Below are 24,442 nucleotides of genomic sequence, written 5' to 3'. Positions count from 1 at the left end.
AAAACTTGCGTTTCGACTTTCAATGTCCATACCAATCATAATCCCAATCGGTCTTATGTTTTGACTTCCAACGTCGACTTGGAATGGATGTTTTTACTTCCATTGTCCATATCAAGTATGATCGGAATCGGTCTATAAACTCGAGATATAGCCTTGACTTCTTGAGCCCTTAGAAGCCTCAATTTTCATCCGATTTGGCTGAAATTTGGAACAAGGACTTGAGTTATAACTTTCAACATCTATGCTAAGTATGATTCGAATTCTGCAGCTAGGTGGAGAATACATCTGAGGTCTGTAGGCTATGAAAGATTCTGCCCTCGAGAACTATTACGGTGGCGTATATCCAGAAGTCAGAGAATGTATGGACAATGTCTAGAACAACTCGTTGATACACATTTCCGTTGTCCAACGGACAACGTGGCACCAGAAGAGATTTTCACTGATATGCATTCGTTGGAGGTTATTGGGGAAATTGTGTCTGAGCCGAAAATCCTTTGGGCGATAAGAAGTTTCGACTCCTTTTAATCGCCAGGCCGAGGAAAACCCTACCACACGAAGGTGAAAGAGTTTCTTCCTATTAGTCTGTCATCCTTTATGCTGAAGTCTCTTGAGAGGTTGATAGAAACATATCTTAGTGTAAAGATCCCAGGAGATCGCCTGTCGCGGCAGCAGCTTACTAAAAGATGCATTACGGCAGGCTTGGGATCTGTGGATCTAAAAAGATGGGTCAGCAGAAGAACACCTTAAGTAGATGTACTGTCTCCTCTACTTTGGAATATATCCATGAACAATACATTATTGTCTCTGGAGGAAAAAGGCGTAAAAATGGTCGCATATGCTGATGACGTGGCAATTGCGGTTAGGGGATAGTTTCCCAGCACTCTAAGAGAAGCTCTACGTGCAACAGAAAAGTGGACTACCGAAAGTGGTCTGGGTATAAATCCGTGCAAGACAGAAGTAGTTTTTTTCAGCAGGAGATACAAGATGCCTACAGTGGAACTTGTCTCCTTGGGTGGAGAGAATGTTCCATTTACAGAAAGCGCAAAATACCTGGGTGTTTTGCTGGACCGGAAACTGAACTTCAAATCCAACATTTTGGAAAGGAAAAGGAAGGTATCTCTTTCCCTATACACCTGCAAGAGAGCCATTGGCAAAAGTTGGGGATTTAGAGCGCGTGTCATGCATTGGGTGTATACTGCAGTTGTCAAACCTATTATGCTATATGGTATTGTGGTCTGGTGAACGGCGCTTCAAAAATCCACCTACTGTTCAATACTTAACCGGATCCAAAGGATGGCTTGTTTGTGCATCACAGCCGCACAGAGGACGACACCATTTGATGCACTGAATTTTATGCTACATCTTATGCCTCTGGACATTATGGCTACCCAAATTGCAGCGACCACTGCCATGAGGTTAAGGGAACTTTCTCATTGGTCATGTGACGGCCACGGACACTGTGTTATACTTGATACAATATCCGATGTTCCAGGCAGTGTGGATTACACCCTACCTGAGCCGCTTTTTGATAAAAATTGCTAAACCACTATTCCTGATAGAACCGATTGGAACTACGATATCCCTGGTAACAGAAGTTACATAGACTTCTATACGGATGGTTTCAAACTAAACAACCAGGTGGGCTTTGGGGTGTACTCTAAAGATCTAGAACTGGTCACATCGAAAAGGTTACCCGCCCACTGCAGTGTGCATCAAGCAGAGATCCTTATAATTTAGGAAGTGGTGGAATGGCTAGGATATAATGTCATTACGACGATTGGCAAAAATATCTTCTCAGATAGCCAGGCAGCCATTAAATCCCCGAAAGATAGTATTTAGCAGATCTCTCAACGAGATGGCTGAACAGTTCAAAATTCAACTGTTCTGGATGCCGGGCCACAGAGATATCCCAGGGAATTCTAAAACAGACGAGCTTGCGAGACTAGGAACTACCCTACACATTCCAGGGATACTGGAATCTGTGGGTTTGACTTTAGCGACATGTAAGCTATGTTTTCAGGACCAGGCCCGAAGGACAACGAATGTGAGCATTCCAAAACTATGTGGCCTAATCTAGACTTGAAGAGGTCTAACGCTTTGCTATCATTGTTTAGAACAGACGTCTCAGTCATTGTGTCAGTCATTATAGGTCATTGTCTAATCGGAAAACATGCTGACAGACTGAAGGTTGCCAGCAACGACTTTTGCAGAAGCTGTGAAGAGAATTATAGAACACCTGCGTGTGTGTCCCGCACTAGCAGTTAGAAGGAGTTCCACTTTAGGTTCTCATTGAGAACCTGTCTGTTTTAGCGCATGTGAACATTCGCAAGTTACAAGGCTTTTTAAAGCAATCTGGATGTGTCAATGGAAGGAAGTAGAAGGCATCTTCCTTCTTCTTTTCCTGTGGTATCACAATGAATGAAAACCTCTAAGTGAATCTCATGGCAGACTGCCACTTAAACCTAACCTAGCCTAACCATGGTTCGAATCGGTCTATAAACAGTTTTATCCCCCATATAAACCGATCCCCGGATTCGAATTCTTTAGCCCCTAGAAGCCTTAAATTTTAATCCGATTCGGCTGAAATTTGGAACAAAGACTTATGACTTACAACATCAGTGCTAAGGTTTATTCGAATCGGTCAATATGGTGATATAGGCCCCCTTAGTACCGGTAACCCGACATGACTTCTTGAAATCATTGAACCCTCAATCGATTCCCGATTTGATGGCTACAAAATAATTGAAATACAAATTCAATTAATAAGGTTATATTTTTTTGGAGTCCTGGTGGTGGGTACCCGAGATTCGACTCGTCCGAACTTAGCACTCTTTTACTTATTTTATTTTCAGACGCTCGAGTACAACTTATTCCATGGCGAATTGATAGCCCTTAAAATTCTGTTACCCTCCTACAAAGAACTCTCAAATCAGACAGTGTTGAAAGGAGAACAGCTGAAATCTGTGCATATTTTAGGATGGTGCGTGGAGTTGCTGACGGTAACCTTTATTGTGAATGATGATATAATGGACAACAGCATCACAAGATACAATCGTCCATGCTGGTATAGATTGCAAAATATCGGAATGAGTGCCGTTAACGATTGCATCATATTGGAAAATATTAGTTATCATTTGTTGGCTAAGCACTTCCGCCATACCGACATCTATGTGGAGCTGATGAGAATGTTCCATGAAGTGGTGCTAACCACATCATGCGGTCAATGCCTGGATATGTTGGGTGGCCAAAAATCGGTGACAACATTTACCATGGCGGCTTACAGAAACGTAACGGATACAAAGACATCGCCTTGTGTTTTCTATTTGCCATTTGCCTTGGCCATGCATTTGGCAGGGTAAGTTTTAACAGAAGACCCTACTCATTCTATATATTATTAAAAATTTTCAAAATTCAGAGTTTCAAATCCCTTAGCCTTCCAAGAAATAAAATCTATATCCTTGGATTTGGGTTACTACCATCAGGTGCAGAATGATTTTCTCGATTCTTTTGGCCATCCCGAAGACAGAGGGAAAATTGGCACAGACATTCAGGAGAACAAATTTTCTTGGCTGGCTATACAATGCATGATGAGAGCCTCGCTGGAGCAAAAGCAAGTCATGGAGGAGTGCTACGGGCAAAATGGTGGGCATACAACAAAAATTAACTTCAAAGAAACTGAGTGTATAATGTTTTAAATTTTCAAGATCCTGCAAAAATCCAGCGAGTGAAAGATCTGTATAAAGATTTGAAGCTGGTCGAGGTATATGAGGCCTTTGAGAAAGAATCCATACAAAATATTGAATCGCAACTACAAAAGGCTACGCAAGGGGTGCCTAGGAGGGCAGTCTTGGAGGTCCTTAATAGAATTCGTAATCAAGATATGTTATAAATTGTAAATAATTTAACAAATTGACTAAATTATAATAACAACAAGTATAAGCGTGCTAAGTTCGGTTGGGCCGAATCTTATATACCCTCCACCATAAATCGCATTTGTCGAGTTTTTTTTCCCGGCATCTCTTCTTAGGCAAAAAAGGATATAAGAAAAGATTTGCTCTGCTATTAGAGCGATATCAAGATATGGTCCGGTTTGGACCACAATCAAATTACATGTTGGAGACCTGTGTAAAATGTCAGCCAATTCGAATAAGAATTGCGCCCTTTGGGGGCTCAAGAAGTAAAATAGAGAGATCGATTTATATGGGAGCTGTATCGGGCGATTCAGACCATAATAAACACGTATGGTGATGGTCATGATAGGATCCGTCGTACAAAATTTCAGGCAAATCGGATAATAATTGCGACCTATACAGGCTCAAGAAGTCAAGATCGCAGATCGGTTTATATGGCAGCTATATCAGGTTATAAACCGATTTTAACCTTATTTGACACAGTTGTTGACAGTAAGAATAAAATACGTCATGCAAAATTTCATTCAAATCGGATAAGAATTGCGCCCTCTAGAGGCTGAAGAAGTCAAGACCCCAGATCGGTTTATATGACAGCTATATCAGGTTATGAGCCGATTTGAACCTTATTTGACACAGTTGTTGGAAGTAAGAATAAAATACGTCATGCAAAATTTTTGCCAAATCGGATAAGAATTGCGCCCTCTAGAGGCCCCAGAAGTCAAGACCCCAGACCGGTTTATATGACAGCTATATCAGGTTATGGACCGATTTGAACCATACTTAACACAGTTGTTGGATATCATAACAAAACACGTCGTACAAAATTTCATTCCAATCGGATAAGAATTGCGCCCTCTAGAGGCCCCAGAAGTCAAGACCCCAGATCGGTTTATATGACAGCTATATCAGGTTAAGGACCGATTTCAATCATACTTGGCACAGTTGTTGGATATCATAATAAAACACGTCGTGCGAAATTTCATTCTAATCGGATAAGAATTGCGCACTCTTGAGGCTCAAGAAGTCAAGACCCAAGATAGGTTTATATGACAGCTATATCAGGTTATGGACCGATTTGAACCATACTTGTCACAGTTGTTGGATATCATAACAAAACACGTCGTGCAAAATTTCATTCCAATCGGATAATAATTGCGCACTCTAGAGGCTGAAGAAGTCAAGATCCATGATCGGTTTATATGGCAGCTATATCAGGTTATGGGCCGATTTGAACCATACTTGGCACAGATGTTGGATATTATAACAAAACACGTCGTGCAAAATTTCATTCCAATCGGATAAGAATTGCGCACTCTAGAGGCTCAAGAAGTCAAGACCCAATATCGGTTTATATGGCAGCTATATCAAAACATGGACCGATATAGCTCATTAACAATCCCAACCGACCTACACTAATAAGAAGTATTTGTGCAAAATTTCAAGCGCCCAGCTTTACTCATTCGAAAGTTAGTGTGCTTTCGACAGACAGACGGACGGACATGGCTAGTTCGACTTAAAATGTCACGACGATCAAGAAAATATATACTTTATGGGGTCTTAGACGAATATTTTGAGGAGTTACAAACAGAATGACGAAATTGGTATACCCCCATCCTATGGTGAAGGGTATAAAAATTGATATTGTATTGCAGCTATAACACGATATGGAGCGTTTCGGGCCGTACTTGGTTTGAATGTTGAGCCCCTAGAGGCTCAAGAAGCCGAGATCGGTTTATATGACAGCTATATCAATTTTTAGACCGATTCAGACCATACTTATGTACTTATGATAGAGGTCATAGGAAAGCTCACTGTGCGAAATTTCATCCAAGCCGGATAAGTATTATGCACTCTAGAGGCTCAAGAAGTAATATCGGGAGAACGGATTACATGAGACCTATATTAGGTTATGGACCGTTTCAGACCACATTTGGCACGTATCTTTTAGTTCAAGGGAAAATCGTTGGACAAAATTTCAGCTAAATCGGATAAAAATTATGCTCTCTAGAGATTCAAGAAGTATAATAGGGAGATCGGGTTATATGGAAGCTATATCCAAAGAGGGTTTCCGCTTAGTCTTCCCAATATCGTAAAATACTAGCGTTGATCACACAACCTGTTCGATATATTCCAATTGGATTCACATTGAGGGTTGCAACTTTTTTGGGGTTTTCTGATTTGATTCGGGCATTTGTTCGAACAATTTTATACCCACCACCTTAGGATAGGGGGTATATTCATTCAGTCATTCCGTTTGCAACACATTGAAATATCAATTTCCGACCCTACAAAGTATATATATTTCGGATCGTCGTAAAATTCTAAGACGATTTAACGATGTCCGTGTGTCTGTCCGTCTATCCATCTGTCCGTCCGTCTGTTGTAATCACTCCACAGGCTTCAAAAATTGGGATATTGAGGTGAAATTTGGCACAGATATGTCTTTTTGATGCACGCTGGTAAAGTTCTTGAACGGGCCAAATCGGACCATATTTAGATATAGCTGCTATATAGACCGATCTGCCGATAAAGGGTCTAATGGCCATAAATGCTTTATTTTTTATCCGATTTTGCTGAAATTTGAAGCAGTGAGTAGTTTAAGGCTTTCCGACAACTGACCCAAATATGATTCAGATCGGTTCATATTTAGATATAGCTGACATATAGACCGATCTCCCGATAAGGGGTCTGAAGGCCATAAAAACTTTATTATACCCTCCACCATAAGATGGGGGGTATACTAATTTCGTCATTCTGTTTGTAACTACTCGAAATATTCGTCAGAGACCCCATAAAGTATATATATTCTTGATCGTCGTGACATTTCATGTCGATCTAGCCATGTCCGTCCGTCTGTCCGTCCGTCCGTCCGTCCGTCTGTCTGTCGAAAGCACGCTAACTTCCGAAGGAGTAAAGCTAGCCGCTTGAAATTTTGCACAAATACTTCTTATTAGTGTAGGTCGGTTGGTATTGTAAATGGGCCATATCGGTCCATGTTTTGATATAGCTGTCATATAAACCGATCTTGGGTCTTGACTTCTTGAGCCTCTTTTTTATGATATCCAACAACTATGCCAAGTATGGTTCAAATCGGTCCATAACCTGATATAGCTGCCTTATAAACCGATCTTGGGTCTTGACTTCTTGAGCCTCTAGAGTGCGCAATTCTTATCCGATTGAAATGAAATTTTGCACGACGTGTTTTGTTATGATATCCAACAACTGTGCCAAGTATGGTTCAAATCGGTTCATAATCTGATATAGCTGCCATATAAACCGATCTTGGGTCTTGACTTTTTGAGCCTCTAGAGTGTGCAATTCTTATCCGATTAAAATGAAATTTTGCACGACGTGTTTTGTTATGATATCCAACAACTGTGCCAAGTATGGTTCAAATCGGTTCATAACCTGATATAGCTGCCATATAAACCGATCTTGGGTCTTGACTTTTTGAGCCTCTAGAGTGTGCAATTCTTATCCGATTGAAATGAAATTTTGCACGACGTGTTTTGTTATTATATCCAACAACTGTGCGAAGTATGGTTCAAATCGGTCCATAACCTGATATAGCTGCCATATAAACCGATCTTGGGTCTTGACTTCCTGAGCCTCTAGAGTGTGCAATTCTTATCCGATTGAAATGAAATTTTGCACGACGTGTTTTGTTATTATATCCAACAACTGTGCCAAGTATGGTTCAAATCGGTTCATAACCTGATATAGCTGCCATATAAACCGATCTTGGGTCTTGACTTCTTGAGCCTCTAGAGTGCGCAATTCTTATCCGATTGAAATGAAATTTCGCACGACGTGTTTTGTTATGATACCCAACAACTGTGCCAAGTATGGTTTAAATCGGTTCATAACCTGATATAGCTGCCATATAAACCGATCTTGGGTCTTGACTTCTTGAGCCTCTAGAGTGCGCAATTCTTATCCGATTGGAATGAATTTTTGGCACCAAGTATTTCGTTATGATATCCAACAACTGTGCCAAGTATTGTTGAAATCGGTCAATAACCTGATATAGCTGTCATATAAACAGATCTGAGGATTTGACTTCTTGAGCTTCTACAGGGCGCAATTCCTGTCCGATTTGGCTGAAATTTTGCATGACGTATTTTATTTTTACTTTCAACAACTGTGTCAAATAAGGTTCAAATCGGTTCATAACCTGATATAGCTGCCATATAAACCGATCTGGGATCTTGACTTCTTGACCCCTAGAAGTCGCAATTATTATTACCGATATGCCTGAAATTTTGTACGACGGATCCTCTCATGACCATCAACAAACGTGTTTATTATGGTCTGAATCGGTCTATAGCCCGATACAGATCCCATATAAATCGTTCTCTCTATTTTACTTCGTGAGCCCCAATGGGCGCAATTCTTATACGAATTGGCTGAAATTTTACACAGGTCTCCAACATATAATTTAATTGTGGTCCGAACCGGACCATATCTTGATATCGTTTTAATAGCAGAGCAACTCTTTTCTTATATCCTTTTTTGCCTAAGAAGAGATGCCGGGAAAAGAACTCGACAAATGCGATCCATGGTGGAGGGTATATAAGATTCGGCCCGGCCGAACTTAGCACGCTTTTACTAGTTTTTTATCCAATTTCGCTGAAATTTACAACAGTGAGTTATTTTAAGCCTCCCGACATCTGATCTAAATATGGTTCAGATCGGATAATATTTAGATATAGCTGCCATATAGACCGATCGCCCGATAAAGGGTCTGAAGGCCATAAAAGCTTTATTTATTACCCGATTTCGTTGAAATATGAAACAGTGGGTTATTTTAAGCCTCCAGATATCTTACTCAAATATGGTTTAGATCGGACTATATTTAGATATAGCTGTCATATAGACCGATCTACCGATAAAGAGTCTGAAGCCCATAAAGCTTTATTTATTACCCGATTTCGCTGAAATTTAAAACATTATGTTAATTTGACCCAAATATGGTTCAGATCGGGCGACATTCAGATATAACTGCCATATAGACCGATCTGCCGATAAAGGGTCTGAAGCCCATAAAAGCTCTATTTATTACCCGAGATCTGGCGTTTCTGAAAATTAGGCTAAGGGGGAGGGTCCGCCCCCCCTTAAGATATCAACAAATGTAGTACCCTATTTTCACCACGGGGTCATTATGCACCATCTGTGAAAATTTCAAGAAAATCGGTTAAGCCGTTTCTATGTCTATAAGGAACACACAAACAAACAAACCTACAAACAAACACAAATTGATTTTTATATTGGGTTGCCCAAAAAGTAATTGCGGATTTTTTAAAAGAAAGTAAATGCATTTTTAATAAAAATTTGAATGAACTTTAATCAAATATAGTTTTTTTACACTTTTTTTCTAAAGCAAGCTAAAAGTAACAGCTGATAACTGACAGAAGAAAGAATGCAATTACAGAGTCACAAGCTGTGAAAAAATTTGTCAACGCCGACTATATGAAAAATCCGCAATTACTTTTTGGGCAACTTAATAAAGGGTGATTTTTTTGAGGTTAGGATTTTCATGCATTAGTATTTGACAGATCACGTGGGATTTCAGACATGGTGTCAAAGAGAAAGATGCTCAGTATGCTTTGACATTTCATCATGAATAGACTTACTAACGAGCAACGCTTGCAAATCATTGAATTTTATTACCAAAATCAGTGTTCGGTTCGAAATGTGTTCAAATTTTGACAAATTTTGTTCAGCGATGAGGCTCATTTCTGGTTGAATGGCTACGTAAATAAGCAAAATTGCCGCATTTGGAGTGAAGAGCAACCAGAAGCCGTTCAAGAACTGCCCATGCATCCCGAAAAATGCACTGTTTGGTGTGGTTTGTACGCTGGTGGAATCATTGGACCGTATTTTTTCAAAGATGCTGTTGGACGCAACGTTACGGTGAATGAACACATTTCGAACCGAACACTGATTTTGGTAATAAAATTCAATGATTTGCAAGCGTTGCTCGTTAGTAAGTCTATTCATGATGAAATGTCAAAGCATACTGAGCATCTTTCTCTTTGACACCATGTCTGAAATCCCACGTGATCTGTCAAATACTAATGCATGAAAATCCTAACCTCAAAAAAATCACCCTTTATATAAGATTTAATTTCGTCCCATTTCAGGTTAAAGAAACACTTTTTTCATTGCCAAATATAAGTGGGCTCTCTCGGCACTTCGGCTGGTTTTACCACAGGATTACCAATTTGGACTGAATTTTGGCATAAAATAATTTGGCTGACTTCGCCCAAGCCAATTCTTGGAGGAGTCAGTATTTTCTTCGCTTTGGTTGCGGCTATCTTTCAACATGGCGATATATATACCCACTAAACACATATGTATATGCAGCCCACAACCAAACACAATTAATTAAATAAATGTTCTATTTAGAACTTGTATAAATTTCCACTTTTCGTTTTTTTTTTTCGTCTGCTGGATATAAAAGAAAACAGTTTCTTGGCGAAAGCACAGAGGTTATAATTCAAGCTTATTTTTGCCGTTATGCCTTTTGTAGGGCAGCTAACAGTGTGCATTTTCCCCTCCTTTACTAATTTTCGCGAATTATCCGACATTTATTTGTTTTCATTCTAGCTCTCACCTACCGAACTCTCTGGTTCACTGTAGTGTTGTATTCCATTGTGGAGAAAGTTACGTTACGTGTCCGCACTAACTTGATATAGATGAAGTTGGCAACACTGACTACACCCACATACATGTGAACCAGCTGCTGAATGTTTGCTCACTTTTCATTTGCCGGCAGCTACGAACAACACCTAATCAAAAACGCGACCTACCGGTATAGGTAGGTCGCATAGGTATCAGATGTACTTGAGGGAAACCCAAAGTGGCCCCAATAGCTGCATGCCGCCACTATTTCAACCATTTACAATGCCAACCAAACTACACCAATATGAAGTATTAAGGTAAATTTTCTTCCTGATAGACTTACTTGTTCGAAAGAATGCTTACGATAAACGGAGTGCTAAAAACACCTACGAAATGATAACGCAACGCTTCCTCTATGACATTATATTGGTTATCAAAGTACCTCATTTTAATGCATTTTTAATTTAAATTTCAGCGAAGCAATTAAAAGAACGCATGCAACAGCTTTTAAAAGATAAAGTTAATGCACTCAATTGCTGATAAGGTATTACAATTGTTGAACATATAAATACCAATGTATGTACAGAATGACCATAAGTCAAAGTTTTTTAGCAAGAAGTCAAAGATATATTTCGAACACTATATTGGGGTATAAGAAACGACTACGAAACTGTTATTGTCAATAAAAAAGAATTAAGAAGGCAATTAGGAAATATCAGGTGATCAGGCCAATCTTTTACACCCCACAGTCTGAGCTATGAAAATCTACAGCCTGTGAAGCACTTGAGTTAGATCAACAAACAAATTTTGCTGGTATTAAATGTGCATTCAATAAGCCACGACCCTAATCGGGAGATCGATATATAATGTGTTATCTAGACCAAACTTGGTACGGATGTCAGGAGGCCTAACACAACTTGCTCTCTCAAATTTCAGCGAAATCGGGTAATAATTACGACTTTGAAGGGCATAAGACCTTAAAATGCAAAATCGTTCAATATGGCAGCTATATTCAAATATCGTCCGATCTGAACCATAATCGATACGGCCTAATACAACTCACCAGGCGGTATTTCAGCGAAATCGGACAATAAATGCGCCTATTATGGGCCCATGACCTAAAATGGGAAGATCGGTCTACATGGTAACTATATCGTAATATATTCCGATCCAGACCTTCAGATAACGAGGGGCCTAACACAATTTCCTGTGCCGAATTTCAACGAAATCGGGCAATAATTACGCCTCTTATGGGCTCAAGACCATAAATCAGGAAATGGGTCTATATGGCAGCTATATTCATATATAGTCCGGTCCAGACCATACATAGTCCGGTCCAGACCATACTAAGTCCGATCCAGACCATACATAGTCCGGTCCAGACCATACTCGTTTCAGATATCGAGGGTCCTTATACAGCACGCTATGCCAAATTTCAGCAAAATCTGGTATATAAAGTACCAGCGTGCTAAGTTCGGCCGGGCCGAATCTTATATACCCTCCACCATGGATCTGCTATGTCAAGTTCTTTGGCCGATGTCCATTTATAGACAAACAAAGGATAATGGATAAGAATAGTTGTGCTATTTCAGCTATACTAAGATATGAACCGATTGAGGCCATACTTGGTTTGCCTGATGGAGACCAAAGTGGAATTCATTGTGGAAATTTTCAGCTAAATCGGTTAAGAATTGCTCCCTCTAGAGGCTCAAGAAGTGTAATTGGGAGATCGGTTTATGTTGCAGCTATATCAGGTTGTGAACCGATTTGGGCCATACTTGGCGCTGTTATTGATGGTAAAACCAAAATACTTCATGCAAAATTTCAGACAAATCGGATAATAATTACGCCCTCTAGCGGATCAAGAAATCAAGATCCGAAATCGGATTATATGGGAGCTATTTCAAGACAGGAACCGATTGTTGATGGTGGAACCAAAACATTTCATGCAAAATTTCAGCCAAATCGAATAATAATTACGCCCTCTAGTGGCTCAAGGAGTCAAGATTCGAAATCGGATTATATGGGAGCTATATCAGGTTATGAACCGGTTTCAACCATACTTGGCACAATTGTTGACAGTCAAACCAAAACACTTCGTGCAAAATTTCAGTCAAATCGGATAAAAATTGCGCCCTCCATCGGCTCAAGAAGTCAAGATCCGAGATCGGTTTATATGGAAGCTACATCAGATTTAGAACCGATTTTGGTCATACTTGGCGTAGTTGTTGATGGTCGAACCAAAACACTTCATGCAAAGTTTCAGCCGAATCGGATAATAATTACGCTCTCTAGTGGCTCCAGAAGTCAAGATGCGAAGTCAAAACGGCTCTTATGGGCTCAAGGCCTTAAATTGGGAGACCGGTCTATAGCCCAGCTATATCCAAATGCAGTCCGATCCAGAACGTGCTCGATTCAGATAATGAGGGACATAACACAATTCACTGCGCCACTTCTCAGCGAAATCGAGAAGGATATGGGTCTATATGGCACCTATATTCAAATATGGCCCAAACCATTCGAGGGGCCCAATACAGCTCGTTGTGCCATATTTCAGCAAAATCTGGTATGAAAAACGGTTTCAATGGGCTCAGGGCCTTAAATCGGGAGATCGGGAATAAAGCGGTTTTATCCAAATATCACCCGATCTACAATATATTCGAAGCGAACATCATGAGGTCTAACACAACTCTCTATGCCAAGTTTTAGCGAAATCGGAAATAAGTGTGCCCTACATGGCCATAAAACCTTAAATCGAGAGTTCGGTATATGAGATCTTTGTAAACCAAGACAATGTCCCATATAGCCCATCTTCAAATTTAACCTGCCATACAGGAATTCGAGACCAACTGGGAGAAGTTCAGGGAACAGATGTAGAAGCTGGAGATACCTGAGGAGTCTCAGGAGGTCGTAAGGTAACTGGAGACCGCAGTGTGCCATGTCAGGGTATACCTGAACAAGGTTTTCATGAAGGTATGTCCCGAATGAGTACGCCGCGTAAAACTAGCCAATCATGGTGGTAAACGAAGCAGAAGGTATTCAGAGGTGAGAGCCGGAAGCTTTTCAATAAGGCCAAAAGAGAGAACACAGCAGAAGTCTGGTACGAATATTGTGAGGCCCTTGGCAGGTTCAAGAAGGAGAGGAGGAAAGCGAAGATAATTTCCTGGGCGAAATTGTGTTGAGAATTAGACTGTACTAGTGAGGCACTTAGGTTGTGAAAAGTGTTCTCAAAGGATCCTAGCAGTCCTAGCTCCCTGAGGAGAGAAGACGGAACTTACATCGAGAGCGGTTGGGAGACGACGTATCATTTTTGTGGAGTAGCATTTCCACAAATGCGACCTTGTCGGATGAAGGCGGAACTTTCATCGAGAGCGGTCGGGAGACGACGTAACATTTTTGTGGAGAAGCATTTCCACAAATGCGACCTTGTCGGATGACCTCATCAGGGACATTGTTGAGACCCTTGGCAGGTTTAATAAGGAGACGAGGAGTTCCTGGAGAATTTTAGAGCACTAGTGAGGCATTTACGTTGCGCAAAGTGATCTCGAAGGATTATAGCATATCTAGCTCCCTTATGAGGGAGGACGGACGGACGACTTACACCAAAATCGGTTAGGAGATGGTGGAGGTTCTGATGGCGAAGCATTTTCCGGGTGTGCATTAAGAGGTCAGCGATCAAGATATTGTAACACCTACATATGCGACCATAGGGTATGACCTCATCACGGACATCATTGACGAGTAGAAGATAGTGTGGGCAGTCAGTATTTTCCGGTCATTTAAATCGGCCAGACCTGACGGTTTTGTGCCGGCACTGCTGCAGGAGTCCCTTGGAGACACCCTGCCCTGACTAGAATGGATTTTCCGGGCGAGCCTGGCATGGTCCTACAAACCAAGGGCATGGCGGGAAGTCAGGGTGGCCTTTATCCCCAAGTAGGGAAAAATTAACCGCACTACGACGAAAGATTACAGGCCCATTAATCTGTCATCGTCTTTACTCAAAACTCTGGGAAGACTGATAGATCTGTAGGTGAGAGGGGGACTGACGCCGCAGGAATTCGGAGGGGCACAACATGCATAATTCAGGCAGTCTATACTTTCCGGCCATTCCCGGGATAATACCGTTAGGTCCTGCTGCAGGAGTCGCTTGGAAACACTTTGCCCTGACTAGAACCGATTTTGTAGGGCGAGCCTGGCGTGGTCCTACATTCCGAGGCCATGATCCTACATACCAATGGCACGGTCTTTATCCCCAAGGCGTTAAAAATAAACCGCAGCATGACGAAGGCTTACAGGCCCATTCGACTGTCATCGGTTTTACTCAAAACACTGAGATGACTGTTAGACCTGAATGTGAGTGAAGAACCGAAGCCGCAGTACTTCGGTGTGGTGCAACATACAAGCATCAGGTAGTCCGTACTTTCCGGCCGTTTAAATAGCCCAGATCTGACGGTTTTATCCCGGTACTGCTACATGAGTCCCTTGAAGTCATGCTGCCCTGGCTAGAACGGATTTTTCGGGCGAGCCTGGCATGGTCCTACATTCCAAGGTCATGGTCCTACATGCGAAGGTCATGGTCCTACATACCAAGAGCATGCCGGGAGGTCTTCATCACCAAGGAGGGAAAAATTAACTACAGCACGACGAAGGATTACAGACCCATTATTCTGCCATCGTTTTTACTCAAAACACTCGAAAGACAGACAGTGAGAGAGGGAGGGCGGAGAACTTCAGTTGGGCACAATACGCATGCCTCGGAGGCAGGTCGGTGGAGACGGTCCTTCACGAAGTGGTACGAGAGGTCGAGACGTCCCTCCGGTAGGAGTATACTATGACAGCCTTCTTCAACGTGGAGATGGGATCAATAGTAGCCGCAATGAACCGCACCTATTCGTTAGGAATCCAACCTTTGTTCAGTAGGAAGTGGGGAGAAACCTCCAAGATAACTTATTGACTGTATAAGGCCATAGTGAGGCCAATACTCACCTATGGGCCACTGGTATGGTGGAGGACTGTGCATAAGAGATATCATACGAGAAGGTCGAGAGAGTCGGGGTCACAGGGGCACTGATCTCCGCACCGCAGGCAGGTCTGATGGCGATGCTGCATATGCCGCCCATTGGGGCCTATCTTCTGAACTGCGACGCCAAGGTCGCGCTTAGGCAGGGGAAGCTCGGCATGTTATAGGAGGACCGTTGCGGCCACAGTTCCATCCTGGATGCTATTGATACGGAGGGTGGACCGAGGAAGACCTCCGACTACCTAGCACCGGTACCGACTGGGAGTAGGACATTCAGGATTCGTTGGACAGCTAATGCTATGTTTGTGGGGAGTGAGACCTCGATCTTCACTGCTCGGGTTCGAGAAGGTCCAGAGACTGGCCTGATTCTGAGTCGTTGAGATCTGCACCGTTGGGAGGTCTGGAGGCGATAATGGATATGCAGCTCATTGGGTCCTTTTTTCGGAAATGCGTCGCCACGGTCGATATGGTGATATAGGCCCCCCCTAAGTACCTATATCCCGATATGACTTCATGAGACCAAAATAATTTAAATAAAAACTCAGTGATTAGGGGTACATTTTTAGCGAAATTCATGGTGGTGGGTTCCCAAGATTCGGCTCGGTCGAACTTAGCACGCTTTTACTTGTTTCTAGCTGATTTCATTCATATTTCGGAACTTATCAACCATGGAGTATAACACCAAAGAATTACGAGGTACAAGCAATGCTTTTGCTGACAATATTTGTTTAAATAAAATTTTAAAATATTTTTATAGAATTATTGCACGAGGCAAAGGATGAAATTCTGTTGAAATACAAATTATCTCACCTCACCGAGAGGCTAACAAAGGTCCTTTGAGAATGCTGATTTAAGAATTATACATTTTAACCACAAAAATTCCTTTTTCAGGCACTTGATTATAATCTGGTTCAGAGTGAACTCCTAAGCCTTAAGGTATTAATAACCAACTACAAACACTTCAGGCGAATCCATACCCTAGAAACAAAAGATCTCAAATCCGTTAATGTTTTGGCTGGGTGTATCGAATTAGTCTTTATGGCTTTGGATATTTTGAATGACATTGTGGTGGATAATACCACAAGATTTGGTCAACCATCTTGGCATACCCAAAAAGAGGTGGGCGTGGGTGCTTTAAACGATGCCTGGATATTTCGAAATATGATATTCTATATGCTTCGCAAGCATTTTCAACACTGCGAATATTATTTGCCACTAGTGGAGTTATTTCATGAAAGTATCTTAACAACAGCATGTGGTCAAGGTATGGACTGTAAAAGTTCCCAAATGACAGTAAGAAATTTCAAAATGAAGATGCACAAATCCCTTACCAAGAACAAGGCTGTCTACATTGCCTTGTATTTGCCTATCATGGCATCCATGTACCTGGCGGGGTGAGTAGATACTCTTTAATCAAAAAACTTTTTAAACTTCATTCCCGTTTTATTTCTTTTTAGTATAAAAAATCGCCAAGCTTATGAGCAGGTTAAAGGCATTTCCATGGATGTGGGTTACTATATGCAAGTACACAATGAATTTTTGCATTCTTTTGACAATCCTTCAGATGTTGCAACAATTGGCAATGACATTGTGGTGAACAAGTGTACCTGGTTGGCTGTGCAGTGCATCGTGGGAAGGGCCTCGAAGAAGCAGAAATACAAAATGGTAGAACTCTATAAAGAGCTTGACATGAACGAAGCCTATGAAGCCTTTGAAAGTGAATCAATAGATGCTTGTGATGAAGTACCTCAAGAAGTCAACTTAGAGATGCTTAAAATTGCTATTAAATACAGTCTGTTTAAGATGATGACTTTGCAAAGTCATAAAATAAATGTAGGCTCTGGTAAAATAAAATAAAATAAAATAAAATAAAATAAAATAAAATAAAATAAAATAAAATAAAATAAAATAAAATAAAATAAAATAAAATAAAATAAAATAAAATAATATAAAATAAAATAAAAAAAAAAAATAAAAATAAAAGTAAAATAAAATAAAATAAATTAAAATAAAATAAAATAAAATAAAATAAAAATAAAATAAAATATAATAAAATAAAATAAAATAAAATAAATAAAAATAAAACAAAAATAAAATAAAATAAAATAAAATAAAATAAAATAAAATAAAATAAAATAAAATAAAATAAAATAAAATAAAATAAAATAAAATAATATAAAATAAAATAAAAAAAATAAAATAAAAATAAAATAAAATAAAAATAAAATAAAATAAAATAAAATAAAATAAAATAAAATAATAAAATAAATAAAAATAAAAATAAAATAAAATAAATAAAAATAAAATAAAATAAAACAAAATAAAACAAAATAAAATAAATTAAAATAAAATAAAAAAATAAAATAAAATAAAATAAAATAATATAAAATAAAATAAAAAAATAAAAATAAAAGTAAAATAAAATAAAATAAAAATAAAATAAAATGAAATAAAATAAAAGCAAATAAAATAAAATAAATAAAAATAAAATAAAATAAAACAAAATAAAATAAATTAAAATAAAATAAAAAAATAAAATAAAATAAAATAAAATAAAATAAAATAAAATAAAATAAAATAAAATAAAATAAAATAAAATAAAATAAAATAAAATAAAATAAAATAAAATAAAATAGAATAAAATAAAATAAAATAAAATAAAACAAAAAAAAAATAAAATAAAATAATATTAAATAAAATAAAATAAAATAAAATAAAATAAAATAAAATAAAATAAAATAAAATAAATAAAAATAAAATAAAATAAAAATAAAAATAAAATAAAATAAAATAAAATAAAATAAAATAAAATAAAATAAAATAAAATATAATAAAATAAAATAAAATAAAATAAAATAAAATAAAATAAATAAAAATAAAATAAAATAAAAATAAAAATAAAATAAAATAAAATAAAATAAAATAAAATAAAATAAAATAAAATATAATAAAATAAAATAAAATAAAATAAAATAAAATAAAATAAAATAAAATAAAATAAAATAAAATAAAATAAAATAAAATAAAATAAAATAAAATAAAATAAAAATAAAATAAAATAAAATAAAATAAAATAAAATAAAAAAAAAAAATAAATAAATAAAATAAAATAAAATAAAATAAAATAAAATAAAATAAAATAAAATAAAATAAAATAAAATAAAATAAAATAAAATAAAATAAAATAAAATAAAATAAAATAAAATAAAATAAAATAAAATAAAATAAAATAAAATGAAATAAAATAAAATGAAAAAAATAAAATTAAATAAATAAAATAAAATAAAAAAAATAAAATAAAAAAATAAAAAAATAAAAGAAAATAAAATAAAACAAAAAAAAAATAAAACAAAACAAAAAAAAGAAAACAAAATAAAATAATTTTAAATAAAATAAAATAAAACAAGTAAAAGCGTGCTAAGTTCGGCCGGGCCGAATCTTATATACCCTCCACCATGAATCGCATTTGTCGAGTTCTTTTCCCAGCATCTCTTCTTAGGCAAAAAAGGATATAAGAAAAGATTTGCTCTGCTATTAGAGCGATATCAAGATATGGTCCGGTTTAGACCACAATTAAATTATATGTTGGAGACCTGTGTAAAATGTCAGCCAATTCGAATAAGAATTACGCCCTTTGGGGGCTCAAGAAGTAAAATAAAGAGATCGATTTATATGGGAGCTGTATCGGGCTATAGACCGATTCAGATCATAATAAACACGTATGTTGATGTTCATGAGAGAATCCGTCGTAAAAAATTTCAGGCAAATCGGATAATAATTGCGACCTCTACAGGCTCAATAAGTCAAGATCGCAGATCGGTCTATATGGCAACTATTGGGTTGCCTAAAAAGTAATTGCGGATTTTTTAAAAGAAAGTAAATGCATTTTTAATAAAACTTAGAATGAACTTTAATCAAATATATAATTGCCATTTTGTTCGATAACCTTTTCCATCTTCCTGGCAAATTAAGTATTCCACGCTCATAGAACTTCTGGCCTTTATCTGCAAAAAACTGAACCAAGTGCGATTTTATAGCCTCATCATTGCCGAAAGTTTTACCATTTAAGGAGTTCTGCAAAGATCGAAATAAATGGTAGTCTGATGGTGCAAGGTCAGGGCTATATGGTGGATGCATCAAAAGTTCCCAGCCAAGCTCACTCAGTTTTTGGCGAGTGACCAAAGATGTGTGCGGTCTAGCGTTGTCCTGGTGGAATATGACACCTTTACGATTGACCAATTCTGGTCGCTTCTCCTTGATGGCTGTATTCAATTTGTCCAATTGTTGACAGTAAACATCCGAATTAATTGTTTGGTTCCTTGGAAGCAGCTCAAAATATACCACACCCTTTCAATCCCACCAAACAGACAGCATAACCTTCTTTTGGTGGATATCAGCCTTTGAAGTGGTTTGAGCTGGTTCACCATGCTTGGACCATGATCGTTTTCGACCAACGTTGTTGTAAACAATCCATTTTTCATCTCCAGTTATGATTCGTTTTAAAAACGGATCGAATTCATTGCGTTTAAGGTGCATATCACAAGCGTTGATCCTTCGGTTTGTTAAATGAATTTCTTTCAATACATGTGGTACCCATATTAAAATTGACGCCAAACAAACAAATGTAAACAAAATTTCGCGCACTTTTTTTCTAAAGCAAGCTTAAAGTAACAGCTGATAACTGACAGAAGAAAGAATGCAATTACAGAGTCACAAGCCGTTGAAAAAATTTGTCAACGCCGACTATATTACTACTATATTACCGACAATTACTTTTTGGGCAACCCAATAAAATTATCTTTTCCTTAGAGAAAATCTGACCTTTCCTAAAGGACTGGGTTCTTAAACTAGCCTTTGCTAAGGGAAATGGTTTTAAAACTTCCTTTATCCAAGAGAGAGGGTTATAAAACTACCCTTTTCAAAGGTTTTAATATCTTGCTTTCCCAAGGGAATGGAAAAACTAACCATTCTTAAAGCAAACATTTCTTAAGCTACTTTTTGCGAGGGAAAAAGTTCCTTAAACTATCTTTTCCCAAGAAAAAAGTTTCTTAAACTACTCTTTCCCAAGGGAAAGGTTTCTTAAGCTATCCTTTCCCAAGGGAAAAATTTCTTAAAATACCCTTTCCCAAGGGAAAAGTTCCTTAATCTACCCTTCCCAAAGAAAAAATTTCTTGTAATACCCTTTCCCAAGGGAAAATTTTCGTAAACTACAATTTCCTAAGGGAAAATTTTCTTAAACTACTTTTTCCAAGGGAAAAGTTTCTTAATCTACCCTTTCCCAAGGGAAAAGTTTCTTAAACTACTCTTTCCCAAGGGAAAGGTTTCTTAAACTACCCTTTCCCAAGAGAAAAGTTCCTTAATCTACCCTTTCCCAAAGGAAAAATTTCTTAAAATATCCTATCCCAGGGCATAATTTTCTTAAAATAACCTATCCCAGGGGAAAATTTTCTTGAACTGCACTTTCCCAAGGGAAAAGTTTCTTAAACTACTCTTTCCCAAGGAAAAAGTTTCTTAAACTACCTTTCCCAAAGGAAAGGTTTCTTAAAGTACTCTTTCCCAAGGAAAAAGTTTCTTAAACTACCTTTCCCAAAGGAAAGGTTTCTTAAAGTACCCTTTCCCAAAGGAAATGTTTCTTAAACCACCCTTTCCCAAGGAAAGTGATCTAAAACTACCCTTTGCTTGGGGGAGGGAGTCTTATGTTACTCTTTGCTTGGGGAAAGGAATATTACATTACCCATTCCTTAGGGCAAGAGTTCTAAAGTCACTTAGTACATTAAGGGGAAAAAGGTACTAAAACTACCCTTTCCCAAGGGAAATGGCTAAAATGCTCGTCTTTCCCCCGGGAAAGGATTCTTAAGTGATCCTTTCCCAATGGAAAGGCTTCTTAAGCTACCCTTTCTCAATGAAAATGGCTCTAAAACTTTCCTTAAACTACCCATTCCCAAAGGAAAGTGTTCCTTAATTACCCTTTGCTACGGGAATAACTACCCTTTCCCAAAAAGAGGATTCTAAACCTACCCTTTCCCAAGGGAATGGGTTCTTAAACAACACTTTTTTATATGAAAGGGTACTAAAATCACACGTTCCTTAGCGAGAGGGTACTAAAACCAAGATTTTCTCGGCTAAAAGGAACTAAAATAACCATTTCCTATGGGAAAAGGTACTTAAACTACCCTTCCCTAAGTGAAAATGTACAAAAACTAGCCTTTCCTATGGGAAAAAAAATTAAAAAAAGTTCGTTGAGAAAGCGTAGTTTTGGAACCATTTACCTCCGCACAGTTTAGTTTTAGAAACCTTTTTTTTAGGAAAGTATAGTTTTAGTACCCTTCCACCAGAAAATGGAAAATTAAGTACCATTTTCGTCCAGAGGATGATAGGTTTCATACCCTTTCCCTAAGGAAGGGGTAGTTTTAATACATTTCGCCCCAAAAATGATGTTTAGTATCTTTTCTCTCTTGAAAAGGTTTTTGTGGTATCCTTTCTTTCAGAAAAAAGTTGTTTTAGTATCCTTTCCCTCAGGAAATTGTCGGTTTAGTACCATTTGTAAACCCTACACCACTACTGTGGTACAGGGTATTATAACTTAGTGAATTAGTTTGTAACACCCAAAAGGAAGAGAGATAAATCCATTGATAAGTAAAGGGTGATTTTTTTGAGGTTAGGATTTTCATGCATTAGTATTTGACAGATCACGTGGGATTTCAGACATGGTGTCAAAGAGAAAGATGCTCAGTATGCTTTGACATTTCATCATGAATAGACTTACTAACGAGCAACGCTTGCAAATCATTGAATTTTATTACCAAAATCAGTGTTCGGTTCGAAATGTGTTCATTCACCGTAACGTTGCGTCCAACAGCATCTTTGAAAAAATACGGTCCAATGATTCCACCAGCGTACAAACCACACCAAACAGTGCATTTTTCGGAATGCATGGGCAGTTCTTGAACGGCTTCTGGTTGCTTTTCACTCCAAATGCGGCAATTTTGCTTATTTACGTAGCCATTCAACCAGAAATGAGCCTCATCGCTGAACAAAATTTGTCAAAATTTGAACACATTTCGAACCGAACACTGATTTTGGTAATAAAATTCAATGATTTGCAAGCGTTGCTCGTTAGTAAGTCTATTCATGATGAAATGTCAAAGCATACTGAGCATCTTTCTCTTTGACACCATGTCTGAAATCCCACGTGATCTGTCAAATACTAATGCATGAAAATCCTAACCTTAAAAAAATCACCCTTTATAACGATCGACTCAGAATCACTTTGTGATTCAGTTTAGCTATGTCCGTCTGTCTGTCCGTCTGTCTGTCTGTCCGTCTGTCCATGTTAGTCTGTGTACAAAATACAGGTCGCAATTTTCATCCGATCATCTTCAATTTTGGTATGGCTGTGTTTTTCGGCCTAGAGACGAAGCCTATTGAAATTAGAAAAAGTCGGTTCAGATTTGGATATAGCTCCCATATATATGTTCGTCCGATTTGCAGTAATACTGCAATAAAATGGTCATTTGTTAACCGAGTTTCTCGAAATTTGGCAGAAAGAATTTTCTTATAACTCCTGACATTACAAATGATTTTCATAGAAATCGGTTCAGATTTGGATATAGCTCTCTATATATAAATCGCCCGATTTTGACTTCTAGAGCCACATCAAGCGCATTCATTGACCCATCTTGCCAAAATTTTGCAAAACGCTTTCCCCGACTACTGCCACAGTATCTGAGAAGTTTGCTCGAAATCGGTTCAGATTTTGATATAGCTCCCATTTATATGTTCGTCCGATTTGCAGTAATATTGCAATAAAATGGTCATTTGTTAACCGATTCTCTCGAAATTTTGCAGCAAGGATTTTCTCTTGACTCTCGACATTACTATTGAATTTCATCGAAATCGGTTCAGATTTAGATATAGCTCTCATATGTATACATGGACCGATTTTAACTTCTAGAGTCACATCAAGCGCATTTATTGATCCATCTCGCCAAAATTTTGCAAAACGCTTTCCCCGACGACTGCCACAGTATCTGAGAAGTTTGCTCGAAATCGGTTCAGATTTTGATATAGCTCCCATATATATGTTCGTCCGATTTGCAGTAACATTGCAATAAAATTGTCTTTTGTTAACCGATTCTCTCGAAATTTGGCAGCAAGGATTTTCTTATGACTCTCGACATTACTATTGAATTTCATGGAAATCGGTTCAGATTTAGATATAGCTCTCTTATATATACATGGCCCGATTTTGACTTCTAGAGCCACATCAAGCGCATTCATTGACCCATCTTGCCAAAATTTTGCAAAACGCTTTCCCCGACTACTGCCACAGTATCTGAGAAGTTTGCTTGAAATCGGTTCAGATTTTGATATAGCTCCCATATATATGTTCGTCCGATTTGCAGTAATATTGCAATAAAATTGTCTTTTGTTAACCGATTCTGTCGAAATTGGGCAGGAAGGATTTTCTCTTGACTCTCGACATTACTATGGAATTTCATGGATATCGGTTCAGATTTAGATATAGCTCTCATATATATACATGGCCCGATTTTAACTTCTAGAGTCACAGCAAGCGCATTTATTGATCCATCTCGCCAAAATTTTGCAAAACGCTTTCCCCGACGACTGCCACAGTATCTGAGAAGTTTCGGTTCAATCGGTTCAGATTTAGATATAGATCCCATATATATGTTCGTCCGATTTGCAGTAACATTGCAATAAAATTGTCTTTTGTTAACCGATTCTCTCGAAATTTGGCAGCAAGGATTTTCTCTTGACTCTTGACATTACTATTGCATTTCATGGAAATCGGTTCCGATTTAGATATAGCTCTCCTATATATACATGGCCCGATTTTAACCTCTAGAGTCACAGCAAGCGCATT

The 24,442-nt window shown here is 37.9% G+C and overlaps 2 protein-coding genes across 2 annotated transcripts in view; one reads left to right on the top strand and one right to left on the bottom strand.

Moving 5' to 3' along the window:
* LOC106087697 (juvenile hormone acid O-methyltransferase-like) overlaps positions 1 to 24,442 on the bottom strand; it is a 228,752-nt gene that overhangs the window by 78,972 nt on the left and 125,338 nt on the right. The gene's annotated exons all lie outside the window — the stretch shown is intronic.
* LOC106087717 (uncharacterized) overlaps positions 1 to 24,442 on the top strand; it is a gene marked incomplete at its 3' end in the record, with an annotated part of 39,738 nt that overhangs the window by 4,333 nt on the left and 10,963 nt on the right. Inside the window, 6 exon segments of the mRNA XM_059365689.1 lie at positions 2,853 to 3,355; positions 3,416 to 3,642; positions 3,705 to 3,882; positions 14,390 to 14,468; positions 16,447 to 16,949; positions 17,013 to 17,398. Of these exon segments, the coding sequence (XP_059221672.1) occupies positions 2,853 to 3,355; positions 3,416 to 3,642; positions 3,705 to 3,882; positions 14,390 to 14,468; positions 16,447 to 16,949; positions 17,013 to 17,398 (1,876 nt within the window).

This window comes from Stomoxys calcitrans, chromosome 3 (assembly GCF_963082655.1).
Source record: "Stomoxys calcitrans chromosome 3, idStoCalc2.1, whole genome shotgun sequence".
Classification (NCBI taxonomy): domain Eukaryota; kingdom Metazoa; phylum Arthropoda; class Insecta; order Diptera; family Muscidae; genus Stomoxys; species Stomoxys calcitrans.
The sequence above is the reverse complement of the archived record's forward strand: the minus strand, read 5'-3'. Positions and strand labels throughout refer to the sequence as shown.